Source organism: Neomonachus schauinslandi, chromosome 15 (assembly GCF_002201575.2).
Source record: "Neomonachus schauinslandi chromosome 15, ASM220157v2, whole genome shotgun sequence".
NCBI lineage: Eukaryota > Metazoa > Chordata > Mammalia > Carnivora > Phocidae > Neomonachus > Neomonachus schauinslandi.
In genome coordinates this window covers 4,037,200-4,051,635 of record NC_058417.1, presented here as the reverse complement: position 1 = coordinate 4,051,635, position 14,436 = coordinate 4,037,200, and the positions used below count along the sequence as shown (strand labels likewise).

The 14,436-nt window shown below is 48.3% G+C and overlaps 1 protein-coding gene across 1 annotated transcript in view; it reads right to left on the bottom strand.

Annotated features, from left to right (window-relative positions):
• The window catches only part of USP43 (ubiquitin specific peptidase 43), a 49,765-nt gene that overhangs the window by 11,598 nt on the left and 23,731 nt on the right, over positions 1-14,436 (bottom strand). The window contains 9 exon segments of the mRNA XM_021694531.2: positions 401-559; positions 2,209-2,557; positions 2,657-2,783; positions 3,565-3,614; positions 3,616-3,643; positions 5,992-6,095; positions 9,415-9,526; positions 11,783-11,918; positions 13,199-13,334. Coding sequence (XP_021550206.2) covers positions 401-559; positions 2,209-2,557; positions 2,657-2,783; positions 3,565-3,614; positions 3,616-3,643; positions 5,992-6,095; positions 9,415-9,526; positions 11,783-11,918; positions 13,199-13,334 — 1,201 coding nt within the window.

Below are 14,436 nucleotides of genomic sequence, written 5' to 3'. Positions count from 1 at the left end.
GGTCGTGAGCTGGGGCCCCGCGTCGGGCTCGGCACTCGGCGCAGGGGTCTGCTTGGGATTCTCTCCTGCCCCTCCCACTCATGCTCTCTCTGTCTCTGTCTCTAAATATAAAGAAATAAATCTTCTAAAAATATTTTAAGTCTGGCTTGATGAGAGACCGGAAACCTGAAATCCCCAAACCGCCAAGAGTCACCTGCTACACAGTATTATTCCTTTCCCCTTCTTGGGTTTCACTGTGTCCATCACCCAACCCTACGAACGGGACACTCGCCTGTCATACCCAAATCTCCGCGCTGCAGGAAGAGCTCCCCGTTCCAGATCACATGCCTCCTCTCCTGGTCCCTGTCATTCGACTGAGTACCTTCCAGCTCCCCTCCCCTTACTGAGAGGTAGCACCTACCTCTCAGGGAGCTGCTGGCTGACCAGAGAGGGATGCTGTTCCGTTTCTGATAAAATAGGATGTAAGCCCCTCGGCTATTGACCTCATCCTCTGGGAGCGGCTCTACCGTGCTGTCGTCGTAACTGTACCACTGGCCATCCAAAGAGTTCCGGCAGTAGGCTGCAAAGGTCCAAACCCCAAGTGTCAATTACTGGAGGCCCCCCGCTCCCCCCCCAAAAAAAACCCCAGAAAGGCATTTTTCACGAACAGAGCTGAAAAATGGACGTATTTGTAACAGAATGAGAAAAATTGGTCCATTTCTGGCCAGAACTGCATTTTGCAGAATCAGAAAGATCAATCTGTTTCGCTCCCCGAGGCTTATTGCTAAGTGTGCTGTGACTTTAGCTGAGTCCTTATGTGGTGGCCCTTACTCAGGCAAAATCTCCAATAACAGGGAGCCCCGAGTTACTTAGCCAGACAATAATGTCAACGTTCACATGGCTCCTTGAGAAGTTTCGAAATGCACATCTCTGATTCAGTGTGTGATAAAAACAAACTCATTTGGGATTATGGTGTGCTTCTTTCCTGCCTAAGAACCGAAGCCAAACGTTTAAGGAAAAGACCATAAATAAGGTTCTCGCCACCTTCTAAGCAATTGTGACAAAATACTCTCCTTTCCCTCCACATCTCAGTGAATGGTGCCATAACCCACTAGCCCCGAGTCAGCCCACTTTTCTGTAATGAGCCACAGACTTTACAGGTCACGTATGGCCACAGACGGTCTCTGACATAGATTCTCCTTGTTCTTTTTTTTTTTTTTTAACACCCGTTTAAAATGTAAAAACCATTTTTAAGTCATGGGCTGTACAGAAACAGGTGCCGGACTGGATCTGGCCCGCGGGCCACAGTTTGCTGAGCCCTGGGCTACTCCAGACCAGGCACCTAGGGGCTCATCTTTGCTCTTCCCTGCCCCCCCCCCAACCCCGGCCATGCCCCATTCCAAATGCCGGTCTTCCTGATTCTACTTATGCATCTCAAATACCTTGATTGTCCCCTCTGGAGTCCCAGCCAACACCATCTCTCACTTGAGCCCCAGAAATTTCCCCGAACTGGAATTCCAACTTCCACCCTTGCTCCCTTCTACCTGGTTTCCGTAGAGGAGAGCTACACCCTCAATGTGTGAACTAGACTATGTCTTCAGCGCTCTGCCTAAAGCCTTTCACTGGCTTCCCGTTACCCTTTGGAAAAAATGCAAACTCTCATCCCTGGCCTCCATGTAGTACTCACCTCTCCAGCCTCATCCGTGTTACTTAGCCCTGGGTCACTATACTTCCGCCATGACAGGCTTTCATTATTTCTTAAACACACCAAACTCTGCCCCAGGGCCTTTGCACATGCTGGTAGTGCTTCCCATCATGGTCCTCCTCCCATTATTCACCCAGCTAGTTCCTTTAGCTCTCGGCGTACAGACGCCATCCTCAGAGAGAGAGGCCTTATCTCTAGCACAGACACGGTCAGTTGAATACCCTTTATAATGCCAGGCAGTGAACGAGCTAAAGCGACAAGCATCTTGTCACTGTGTGTGTCCCCATGAGGCCAGCACTCCTGTCTGTCTTGCTCATCACAGAAGCTCTGGCACCACACACAGAGTCTACAGAGAAGGGGTACGTGCCCCCGCCCCCCGTTCTCTGGCAGGTGCCTGGCGTGTGATGAGGGGTGTGCACATGCCCAGGGCCCGAGGGAGCTCGGCATTCCCGGGGCAGCTTGAAGCTCGGGCCACGGACACGACGCATGACCACGGCAGCCACGAGCCGAGAGGCAAGGCTCACCTGTGTAATGCCCACCTTGCAGACTGCCGTGGTGGTTGCAGACGGCGTATAGGTCGTATAGGAAGTCCAGCGGGTAGCCGGCGGGCAGGCAGGCCGGGGGCTTCCAGGGGGGCCAGGGGCCCGTCACAGGCGGGGGGCTGGTGCTTCTCTGGGCCACGTGGGGAGCCATGTTGAGGCCAGAGAGCGGGAACTTCACCAGCGTGGACAGCTTGTTCCTTCTCTCGCCCACCTGACAGAACCTCTTGAGGTGGATGATGAGGATGTCCGGCAGCGTCCACAGGCTCAGCTTCACCATGCCCTGCTGGAGGGCCTTGCAGTGCGGACACTTCCATGCATCGTCCTGAGCCAGCTGGAAAGGAAGCCACGGGGACTGTGAGCCGGCCCGGCCCGATGCACCGTGGCCAACCCACCAGTCCCAGCCCGGGGGCGTGGACCCTCCGGGCACCACCTGCTCCTCCTTGGTGTAGAACTGAAAACACTCGTCCAAGGTACAGCTGTGCTGCTGGTGGGCCCACCGCTGCCGCCACACGCTGTCCGCATCCTGCACCCGCTCCTCCTGGAGGCTCCCGAACAGGCTGCGAGGAGAGGGGACCACGGGCGTCGGGGCTTCTCGCCGCCAAGGGGGCTCCCACCTGGACTCCGCACAGCACGCGGCTGGGAAGGCATCCACTGGGGGAGGCAAAGCTGCCCTGCCCGGCGCCTCAGCCGCACTCGGGCTCCCGGGAATCCCACTCTCGCCCACCAGCTCCCGGAGGGACCTTGCGCTGGACGAGGAAGCCGAGGCGGCCCGGGACCTCACAGGGGACTCGTGAACACTTGCTGGACTGAACGGGGTCCTTTTTACAAAGTAGGGCCACGTGCACTTGGGGTGACAGGCACAGCCACGCTGAACGCCTGAGAGCGTGGACTCTTGAGCCAGACAGCCTGGGTTCGAATCCCGGCTCCGGCACGCGAACGAGCTGCGGGACACTGAGCAATCGTGTAACCTCTCTGTGCCTCGGTTTCCACATCTGGAAACTGTGGATTATGGTAGTGCCGACCTCACGGGGCAGGACCAAGAGGAAATACACCGCATCTATGCGGAACGCTCAGAGCCGGGAGCGGGTCGGCGTCACCTAGGTGGTTACTACTCTTACCACCACTGCTCCTCACACCGCGCAGCACGGTCATGGTCATGGTCACTACTGTTTACACACAGACACTCGTCGTTAGGGTCTCTCAGATGCAGGGACCACATGGGATCAAGGACGTGTGCATACTGCCTTAGGCATGTTGGGGGACCCCGGGCACGGGAAGATTTATTTGTACAGGCAGGCCCCAGTCTCCTCCGCGGGAGCCCCATTCTGTTGAACTCACCGCTCCTTGGCACAGCTGTCCCACTCCACGGCCAGTTTGACGTGGGGGGGGGCCCCCCGGCCTCCTGAGGTGCAGAGCCCTGAGGGGAGAGAACACGGAGCCCATCAGAAAGCACGGGGCCTCCTTCCCACAGCTCCGCCTCCAGGCCCAGGGCCGATGTCCCGAACACAAGTGCCCGAACTAAGGGTGAACTAGGGGTAAACCAAGGCCGGGCGGGCAGAGGCGTGACCAGAAGGGCCGTGGCGTGGGGGAGGCCTTCCTTCAGCGTGGTCCACTTTCCAGGGCTTCTCAAACTACCTACGACGAAAGACCCGTTTGTTGATCGGTTTCTAAACCACTACAGACGGATCCTTTGGCAAAATACAATAAAAATAATGGGGGGACAAAATAAAAGTCCAATTTAAAAATTACTATAATTTTAGATTATAGATAACTTAATATGTATCTATATACTGTAGATAATACATATTCATCAGATTTTCAATTGCTCTGTCCTTCTGTCTTAACACACCTCAGTGCTTCCTCTCAAGTTCTGTCATGGGCCAGGGACAATGAGCGGTCAGGTGGGCATCAGTCTGTGGAACTCGCTTGGAAGCCAGAGTGCCGTGAGGGGGGCCCCTCTCAGAGCTCCCCAAACCCCTGTGCTCCCCTTTCCCGTTAGACCGAAGCAGGATGAGCCAAAGTTTCTCCAGCTTCCCTAACTCTGTAAAGCAGCTCCCAAGCAAGAAGGGTGCTTAGAAACTTCGGGCTTATGCCCTACTCTGCTGGTTCCTGGTTTTTAAAAAGGAGAGGGGTCCTTCCTTACTATGATCCTGACACCTAGTCGGATTCTGACACCAATTCCAATGTGGGCTTTCTGTCAACACCACCAAGCAATCAACTCAATTCCAGCATCATCTACCAGAAGACTAGCATCAGATTCCCACAGGTGAAGGGCTCCGTCCTACAGGACTGCCCCCTCCCACTTCAGACACCAACCGCAAGTCTGGGTTGTCATCTGGGCGTTCTGACCCCCTGGCTGCAGATGGGAGGCTCCAGGGCCCCCTCCTTGGGTTTGATGAATTTGCTAGAGCAGCTCACAGAACTCAGAGAAACATTTCACTTGCTAGATGGCCAGTTTATTATGAAAGGATGTAACTCATGGAAGAGAGGCAGAGGGTGATGTGTGTGAGAAGGTTGCAGAGCTTCCATGCCCTCTCTGTGCCCACCACCGGCCCTCCCAGCACCTCTGAGTGTTCACCCACCTGGAAGCTCCCCAAACCTGCCCTTCTGGGTTTTTATGGAGGCTTCACTATACAGGCATGATTGAATTGATTAATCAATCTCCAGCCCCTCTCCCTCCCCTGAGGTCTTCGGGTGGGAAGGAGAGCTCCAACCTTTATCACACGGTTGGTTCCTCTGGCAACCTGGCCCCACCCTTAGGTTCTTTCCAAAAATGACCTCGTTAATGTAAACTCGGGTGTGGCTGAAAGGGGCTTGTTAGGGAGAATAAGGCACCTTTATCACGTATCACTAAAAGCATTCCAAGGGTCTTACGAGCTCTGTGCCACAAGACCAAAGACATATTTCTTATTACAAATCAGAATTATCACACCTCTGTTAAGGATTCACTCGGCTTTGGCTGGCTGAGTCAGAAAAATCAGAGATGTTTATTGACAATTTTGTGTCTGTGGGGAAAATGACCAAAAGTACTAGACAGTTTACAGAGCAAAACCACCTCTCAGATACTTTGCTGCTCATGTGCATTGCTCGGCAGGGCCGTGCAAGGTGAAAGCCGTGGGGCGGGGGGGATGGGGGGCACACTGGCGTTACCCCTCAATCACAGACACGGTGTTCTACAGCTTGAACCAAAGACTCCGTGGCAGAATTCTCCCCTACCCCAGACGGGATGGTCAGGTTGAATTCGGCAGCATGAGCTCACTGAACCAATTTGGGTTTCTCGGTCAGACTGAAGTGGGTTCAGATTCAGGCTGGGCCATCAGCTACCTAAGTAGGAGCAAGTTAGTGGAGCCCAAGTGGCTCTGTTGGTTAAGGGTCTGCCTTTGGTTCAGGTCATGATCTCGGGGTCCTGGGATTGAGCCCCGCTTCAGGATCCCTGCTCAACGGGGAGCCTGCTTCTCCTTCTCCCTCTGCCCCTTCCCTCTGCTCATGCTCTCACTATTAAATAAATTAAAAAAAAAAGTATGAGCAAGTTAACTCATCTCTGGGAACTTCAGTGTCCCCTCATCTTCGAGATGGCCATCACAGCCCCTCTCTAGACGTAAGGGCTGAAAGCACAGAATGTGTCTAAGGATCTAACACACCGGGAGGCAAGTAACTGGGAGTAGATAGGATGATAATCAATGTACGGACACAGAACCTCCAAGGACTCCAGTCAAAATACAGTGACACCTCTTCTCTTACCAAATCTGGAACGTGCCCCCTTACCTGTCCACTGCCCAGTGACAGAGGGGATGGCTGTCTTGTGGGGATAAGTAGCCGCAGGCCAGAGAAAGCCCCACAACCCGGACGGAGAACAGAGATCCCGGGTTCTGACGAGACATCAAACAGAGACAGTGGGTCAGCATCGTGTTGACTGCACTGAGACTCTCAAGGGCAAATAAGTTAGTCAAAGACTGTCCTCCTTTTTGTTGATGGTGTATTTTGAGTATGCCCTTAAAAAAAATTAGTATTCAAAACCTGCAGATATAAAGATCTTTTTTTTCTTTTTTAACAAGATGCACACTTAGGGGCGCCTGGCTGGCTCAGTCGGTGAAGCATCCGACTCTTGATTTTGGCTCAGGTCATGATCTCAGGGTCAATGGGATCGAGCCCCACGTCGGGCTCCGCACTAGGCATGGAGCCCGCTTGAAATTCTCTCTTCCTCCCTCTGCCCCCCCCCTCTAAAAAAAGATACATGCTACACCTTTTAACATAGCAATCTAACACGTTTAACATATTAAATTAATAGATAATTTACCTGACTTTAAGATGATTATCATCATCACCAAATGGCCAAAATGAGGCGAGTATCTAAAAGAAAGCTAGTGTCTACTTTACATACCAAATGCTTCAGAAGTATTTATATGCTTCAAAAAACAACAACAAAATAAGCCACATATGGAAATACTACCTATGTTTTCATTCTAAGATGTATGTTTTTTTTTCATATTCTAACACTTCTGAAGTTGAAGGAAGCCTTAAATGGCGTCATTCACAATAGTCAAAATGTGGAAACAACCCAAGTGTCCATCAACAGGTGAGTGGATAAACACAATGGGGTCTACACACACAATGGAGTATTATTCAGCCTTAAAAAGGAAGGAAGTTCTGACATGTGCCCCAGCATGTGTGGACCTTGGAAATACTCCACACCAGACACAGAAGGACAAACACCGTATGATTCTGCTTCATGAGATATCTACAGCAGGCAAATGCATCAGGACAAAAAGTGGGATGGGGGTGATCAGAGGCCAAGGGCTGGGGGATGGGGAGTTTGGTTAAACGGGCACAGAGTTTTCGTAGGGATGCTGAAAATTTGGGATAAGGATATGGTGATGGTTTTACAACATCATGACTATAACTAACGTACACTAACGAATGGCTAAAATCAATGCTGTGTATATTTTACCACCATTAAAAATAATCAATAGAGTCTCCAAGTAAAATAAATACAGTCCCTTTTTTTTTTTTTAAGATTTATTTATTCATTTGAGAGAGAGAGAGAAAGCGTGTGAGTGCCTGGCGGGGAGGGGCAGAGGGAGAGGGAGAAAGAATCTCAAGCAGACTCCGCGCTGAGCATGGAGCCCACGTGGGGGTCGATCTCACGACCCCGAGATCACAGACCTGAGCCGAAACCAAGAATCAGACGCTTAACCCACCCAGGTGCCCTGCAAATACAGTTCTTAAAACGGTCACTGATGACCTTAGCTTAAATTAGAAAAACAATGAAACTTCCTTGCAAACTCTGACGATGATAAAAGGTAGACACACATCTACTTACAAAGCACTGGTGAACTATATAGGTTGAATTCAGACAGGGGAGGAGGGGGAGGGCACTGGAATTCCAGGAAAGAGCAACAGTGTGTGGGCACAACCCAACACATCCTCAAACAGCCATGACCCGCTCTTCTGGCTGTGACAGCTCGCATGTGCGGGGAGCAAGGGGACACTGGTAAGGTGAATCGGAACCCAGTTGCCTTGAGTGTGAAGTCCAGGGTCCATGCCCGATTGGACCATAACCACACTCCGGTTGACCTACAGCTTCAACAAAGACAAAAGCAGTGGTGGGAAGCAAGCTGCGTCCAGAAGCTTGGATCCAGGGGTGGCCACGGAAGGGTGTACTTCCTAAGGAGACCGTTTCTTAAATCTGGGGGCGGCGAGGTGGCGGTGGAGGGCGGGGGGCGGGAGGGGCTTTTTTCCTAACTGAGCCTTGCTGTTTGGACAGCAACATGATCAACACAATCAAGACACCAATACCGCATGCAGGCAGCTTACCCCGTCTGCACACAAAGCGAGTTTACAACGTGACCCCAGAAATGTCTCGGCAGTGATAAATCTCCGTTTTCCAGAATTCAAACAAACTCAATCTGTCTAGCAAATTGGTCATTTTTGGAAGACATTCTCCTGTCTTCCATTCTTAGCTAGGAAAATTCCTTTTAGGGCCTTCACTACTTTTCATCTCTTCAGCTCCAGGTTGAGAATTGTGAATGCGTTCAAATCATGACCATAGCGAGCCAGGATTTTATATGGTACTTAAAGCATTATGGGTTAAATGGGTGGGCTATCCTAGGAACCCCACAACCATTTAGAACACCTTCCTCCTACAAAAGATCAGGCCACACATTGCCCAGTGAGTCCGCAGAAAAGCATCCCTAACCCGCGGGAGGTTGCCTCTATTAGAATTTTGCTGGCCCCACTGGTTGCCTTATGGGTTCCTGCAAACCTTTTGACCAGAGAGGTGCAGAGGCAGGCGTACATGTGTGATCAGGTGGAGGATAGGGATGGCTGAGTTCAACGTTCACATAAAAGTGGTTTCATCCACTTGCAAGGATCAGGAGCACAAGGTCTGCAGAAGGCTAGAGCTATTATTACAAGATATTCTGACCTATTTAGAGGCTCTAATTTGGACACCACGGGGAAAAAAAATCCTTTAGAGATAGAGGTTGGTACAAATGTAGAGAAGGTGTTTGACAAAATGTTATTTCATGTACTTCCTGAATCAAACGTATGGTCTTCCCCGAGCAGGAAGGAGCATGAATTATGAAGAAATCACCTCTGACAAGTTCTCCCGTAGGGAAGCAAAATTCTGGGGCTCCTGACCTGTCCCCCAAAATGTCAACATCTTCCGAACCATCGGAATGGTTTCTGCTACTCTAAGGGCCAAAAGGAATGGTTTTAGCGTGTGTTGTGTTTATCTGTTAACTACCAACCTGAGAATAAATAAAGGAGCAAGGCAAAAAGGTGTTTTGCCTCGAGTTTTTAATCTCGGTTTTCTAAAAAAACCGGACAATTTTTTTTTTTAATATCTAGATGTTCGCATTTGGACATAAACACCCATTTTCATTTTCCACAGAAGTTAGGCCTCAAGTGCCCTGAAATTTTGGATGCAAGCGTGTAAGTTACAATTTGTTGTAATACACCATGCTCCAGGAAGAACCACAGATAAGCCATAAATATAGAACATAGAGAAGAACAGTGTAAATGCTATCCCAGTGGTGTTTTTTTTTTTGCAAAAAGCAGTTTTATGCGGCAATGTGAACACTCTCATTAACAGCAAATGCCCGTCTATCCCGAGCTCCTCCTAGATCCCTACCCCCTCTCCATCCCCCACAACACACACACTACACACACGCACACACACACACTGACCTGGATGGGGGCCTCACTCTTCAGGACACAGCGGACCTTATTGAGAATGCACTCTTGCAGCTGGACCCAGGAAATGGCTCTGTCTTCCCTTAGCAGGAAAGGTGGCCCAAACCTGTACGATTCAAGGGCAGCAGGTTAGCTCAGCAAAGGAAAGACCAATACCACTCAACAATCATGAGCGTTTGCTCTGCTCAGGAGCACGTCTCCACTGAGTACGAGTTGAGCACCAAGCATGGTTCGAGAATGCCCATCAGAGAACCTCACTGCAGATGGACACACTGCGATATATGCAGAGGTCCAGAAATGCAAAGCCAGAGAGAGATGTGGTGGTCAAAACAGACGGCTGCAAACGATCAGCCAGCTGGGGAGACTCTTTTCCCCGCAACAAGGTAAGAGAACTTTGGAGCCAGAGGAAAGCGAGGCAGGGATTAATCCAGAGGGAAGCCGGTCCGGCGGACGCTCTGGTTATGTGCATCAGTATTCTCGGGAGAATGTTTTCCATGACCCAAGCTGATGAACGCACTGTGGTGAGCCTACACTGCCCGGATCGCCAGCACAGTCCCGGCTCAGCCACGGGTACCACGGGACGAATCACCAACCACTGATGTCCCGTGGTTGCACCACACAAGGTTCTACGAAGAGCCGATGGGATTAAAAATGTGATGCTGCTGAATAAACTTTGCTGAAAGCCAGCACGAACCTGCACTGGTGTGTCTGGAACAGCAAAGGGACCGTGTTGTCCACGGTCGGTTTATTCACCTTATCCTCTACTGTCAGGCATTCAGATTGTTTCCGATCTTTTAATTTTAACAGTGCTTGCTTATAGCAGGAGCTCTATATGTCCGTGTGCAACACCTTTGTCTGCACATGACTGATTGTTTTTTTTTTTTAATTTTTTTTTTTTATTTGCAAGAGAGAGAATGAGAGAGAGCACGAGAGGGAGGAGGGTCAGAGGGAGAAGCAGACTCCCTGCTGAGCAGGGACCCCGACGCGGGACTCGATCCCGGGACTCCAGGATCATGACCTGAGCCAAAGGCAGTCGCTTAACCGACTGAGCCACCCAGGCGCCCCTTTTTTTAAAGATTTTATTTATTTATTTGAGAGAGAGAGAATGAGAGAGAGAGCATGAGAGGGGTTAGGGTCAGAGGGAGAAGCAGACTCCCCGCTGAGCGGGGAGCCCGATGCGGGACTCGATCCCGGGACTCCAGGATCATGACCTGAGCCGAAGGCAGTCGCTTAGCCAACTGAGCCACCCAGGCACCCTCCAAGCTGGGTTTTATACAATGGATTATGCGCCTTCCACCTGTCACATGATGTAAATATGTTTCTCGTTTGTACGTAAAATTTTAAATGCGTCTAAAACAGTAGCCTTTTCCTTTAGAGCCTCCTGCCTGCCTTAGGTGTTAAAATAGTCCTCCACCCAAAGACGTAAATATTTCCCTACATTATCTTCAAGTTATTTTATGGTTTCCTTTTAATCACTCTAGAATTTAAACATGTGAATCTATGGTGGAAGTAAAAAATTGATTATATAAAATAAAATCAATTTGCCCCCCCTTATATACTACATAATTTATTCACTCTTTAATAATATGAAATGTACCATTTTTATCATATAATACCTAAATATACTTCAGCCTATTCTGTTCCATTGATTTAAGTGCATATCCTTCCAGCTATATGACGATTGTTTTTAGCTTTAAAAGTTTTTCTTATATAGCCTTTATCATAATTTTTTTATAATTACAACTTTATTTTGGTTTAATAATGCAACCCCTCTCCCTTTCTCCTCTTTCCTTCCCCCAATATTTTCTGACTGTCCTTATGAGTTTATTATTCCAGATGAATTTTACAAACATTTTATCAGTATAGGCATGTTTGATTAGAGTTATAGCTTTCGAGCGTTTTATTTGGGCTAGTTACGAAAATGATCTGGTTTTGTCTGTTACATTACCATACCTGGACCCTTTCACTTCTGATCACTTCCCAGTTCCTGGCTTTCTGGACAGGCCACGGTATAATCTGCAGACAGTGGTCATTTTTTTCTCTTTTCTTATGGCCAGTTTTTTCCCCTTGTCTTACTGTACTGACCAGGCCTTATGACACCGTATAAAATGATAGCGGTGAGAGCCATGATAATTGTTCCTGAAATTAATAGGAAAGTCTCTGATGCTTAATTGTTAAGGACAACGTTTGCCATCTGTTCAAGGCAGTTACTGATGATCCTCTTGATCAGAAAGCACCCTATTCCTCGCTGATTAACCTTGAGAACGGATGTTTGATTTTATCAAATTAGAATTATTCTAGATGGAATCCCAAGCACGTGTCTACACAGCCCAGACATCACGTAAGATGAGGTTATACATACCTGCTGGCCTGCTGCCCTGACCCCACCAAGTTACAGAAGAGGACTAGCACCTTGTTCTCGCTATGGACGGGCAGGGATGACTGCGGACCCTCACGGGCTGCCAAGCGTGGGGAGACCGACAGACCAGATGGATGAGCTAAAGAGAGAGAATTATGTTTATAGTCTTAAAAAAATTCGCTGGGCCACAACCCTGGCTTCTCTAGCCACTTCTTCTCTTTGAGCATCTATCAACCACCACTGGGAGACACTAGAGTGCTTTAAGGAAAGAGATATTAAGGTACGAGACACTTGTGCCATTTGGTACCTGGTACACGAAGATCATATACGTGGTATTGAATTTGCCATTGTGTTCAGCCAATAATAGTAAAACACGGGCACGGATGTTAGTGAAGCCTTCCCAAAGTTGATCCAAAAAATACTCCTAAATGACTTTGGTTGCTTTTATGCCTGGAACAAAGAGCCGCAAGTTGGCTCTGGCTTTCTCAGCCCACAAAAGAAGTACAGAGAGAAGGTGAGAACTTTTACCCTTGAGGATGTGGAAGAATTAGACTCTCCTCAATTTCCAATCATTCTGAAAATCAGACTTTTAAAGCACAGGGGTGTCACCTTGCCTGAACTTGAAATGAGGGTCTTTTCATTGAACTAGGATGTGATCAGGGCCAGTCAAGGCCCTGCTCCAGATTCCAGGCCCAGGGGCTCCCTGTTGACTCAGAGCAACCACAGATCCCCGGTTCCCACAGCCTGCCACCAAGGCTGGCTGAGGATATGGACCAGGGTACAGGATTCACCTGGGCTATATGGCAACACCGGCAGAGGGTCCTCCAAATACGGGCCTTCTTGACCAGAGAATTGGGCCAGAATATATACTGAACTGCAATCAAAGGCAGTCAGATACTGATCTTCTTGGCCAGTCCAAAGTTCAGGAAGTGGGGCTGTTAACAAAAGTCATTTAATAACCTCTTTGGTCATCTACTGCTCCAACTTGTAAACATTTGGCTTCAAGCACAAACCTTGAACTCTAAGAGTCCTGAAGACAAAGATCGCCCTGAATAATGATCCTCATTCTCAGAGGGTGTTCTCGGGACCAGCAGCAGCAGCATCCCCTGGGAACTTGTGAGACATGCAAATTCTCGGGTCCCACCCCAGACCTACTGAACCAGAAACTCAGTGCATAGGACCCAGAACTCTGCCTTAACAAGCTTCCCACATGATTCTGTATTCATCAAGGTTTTGAGAACCCCCGACTGATTGAATAATTTTTAATCATCAACCATCTATACAGCAAACGTCAGAGAAAATAAGCCTGACAGGTCCAAGTACCAAAACAAAACGTCTTATGCCTTAGCACACAAGGAGTACCCTCTCAAACATGCAACTCATACTATCCCAATAAAATTATGCGAGGCACTACTGTACCTGAGAGCATCTCCTGGCCAGGTGGTGGGGGCGCGTGGAAGGCATACACGTTATCTCCCTCTGAAATGGTATTCAGGTCCTCTTCATCAAAGAAAGACCGCTGGAATCCACTGGGACACAGTTCAACCAAGATCACCTGGAACGAGGAGGATCATTTTCCCTCTTGATTCCTCAAAGGGAACTTGAGCAAGAAATCTAAAAGTGACTGATAGTCTCTTACCCTTTCCTCCTTTCTAAGCAAGAAACACTACTTATTAGTAGTAATAAAACAGAGGAGGTATAACAATTAGATTGACCATAGACTATCTCAATGGCAACAACAGAGTCTCAAACTGCTGAGGGAAGAGATGGGGGAAGACAATTGAGGGGGGAAAAGAAAAAAAAAAAATCTCAAGTTTATACCCAGCTAAACTATCATGCAAGCACTAAGAATAAAATAAAGCTCTCTTCAGACTAAAAGTTAAGAGTGTCTACCATTTACGATCTCTACTGAAAGAACTTCTAAATCATTTTGCCAACCTTTTTCACATCCTGGCAGATGAGGTACATACTTTTATGGAACACTGAGGTAAGCAGAAGAAGTTGCCCTCATCGCAGAGAAGAGGGGTGACCACCTTAAGGGTCCTGTTACCTTGGGCACTGAAGGAATTGACATCTCAACACACCTAAGCCATTCAAGGCACACCGGCTGGGAAATTCTCTTGTAAGAGATACATTTCAGGGTTAAAACAAATAAACTGACTCCAGGAAAAAAACTTGCGTTGTAAGAAGAAATGATGAGCCAAAGAAAATGGTAAACATTGGCAAATGTAAACACACACTGACTATATAAATCCATAATAATAACTCATACTAGTACTACAACCAGGAGGAAAGGGCAGGAGGGATTAAAATAGTGGACAATAATATCCATCCACAATAATAATAAAAAAGGTGGAAGGGAGATTAAAGCACACCAAGATCCTTGTGTTGTTTGGGAAAATTAACATAGGACTTTGCTAATAATTCTGCATGTCGGCATGCTAAGGATAACCACTAAATAAGCATAGAAATAGAATATATAGGTCCCAAACCAGAAGAAATGGAATAAAAATTGCTCAAGAGAAAAGAAGCAGTAAAGGAGAGGGAAAGGAAACAAAGAAAAAGCAGGGTAAATGGAAAGCATAAAATAAGAGAATATAAATAAATCCAAATATATTCATGGTCGCAGATAACGTAAAAGGAATAACCCTGCCGGT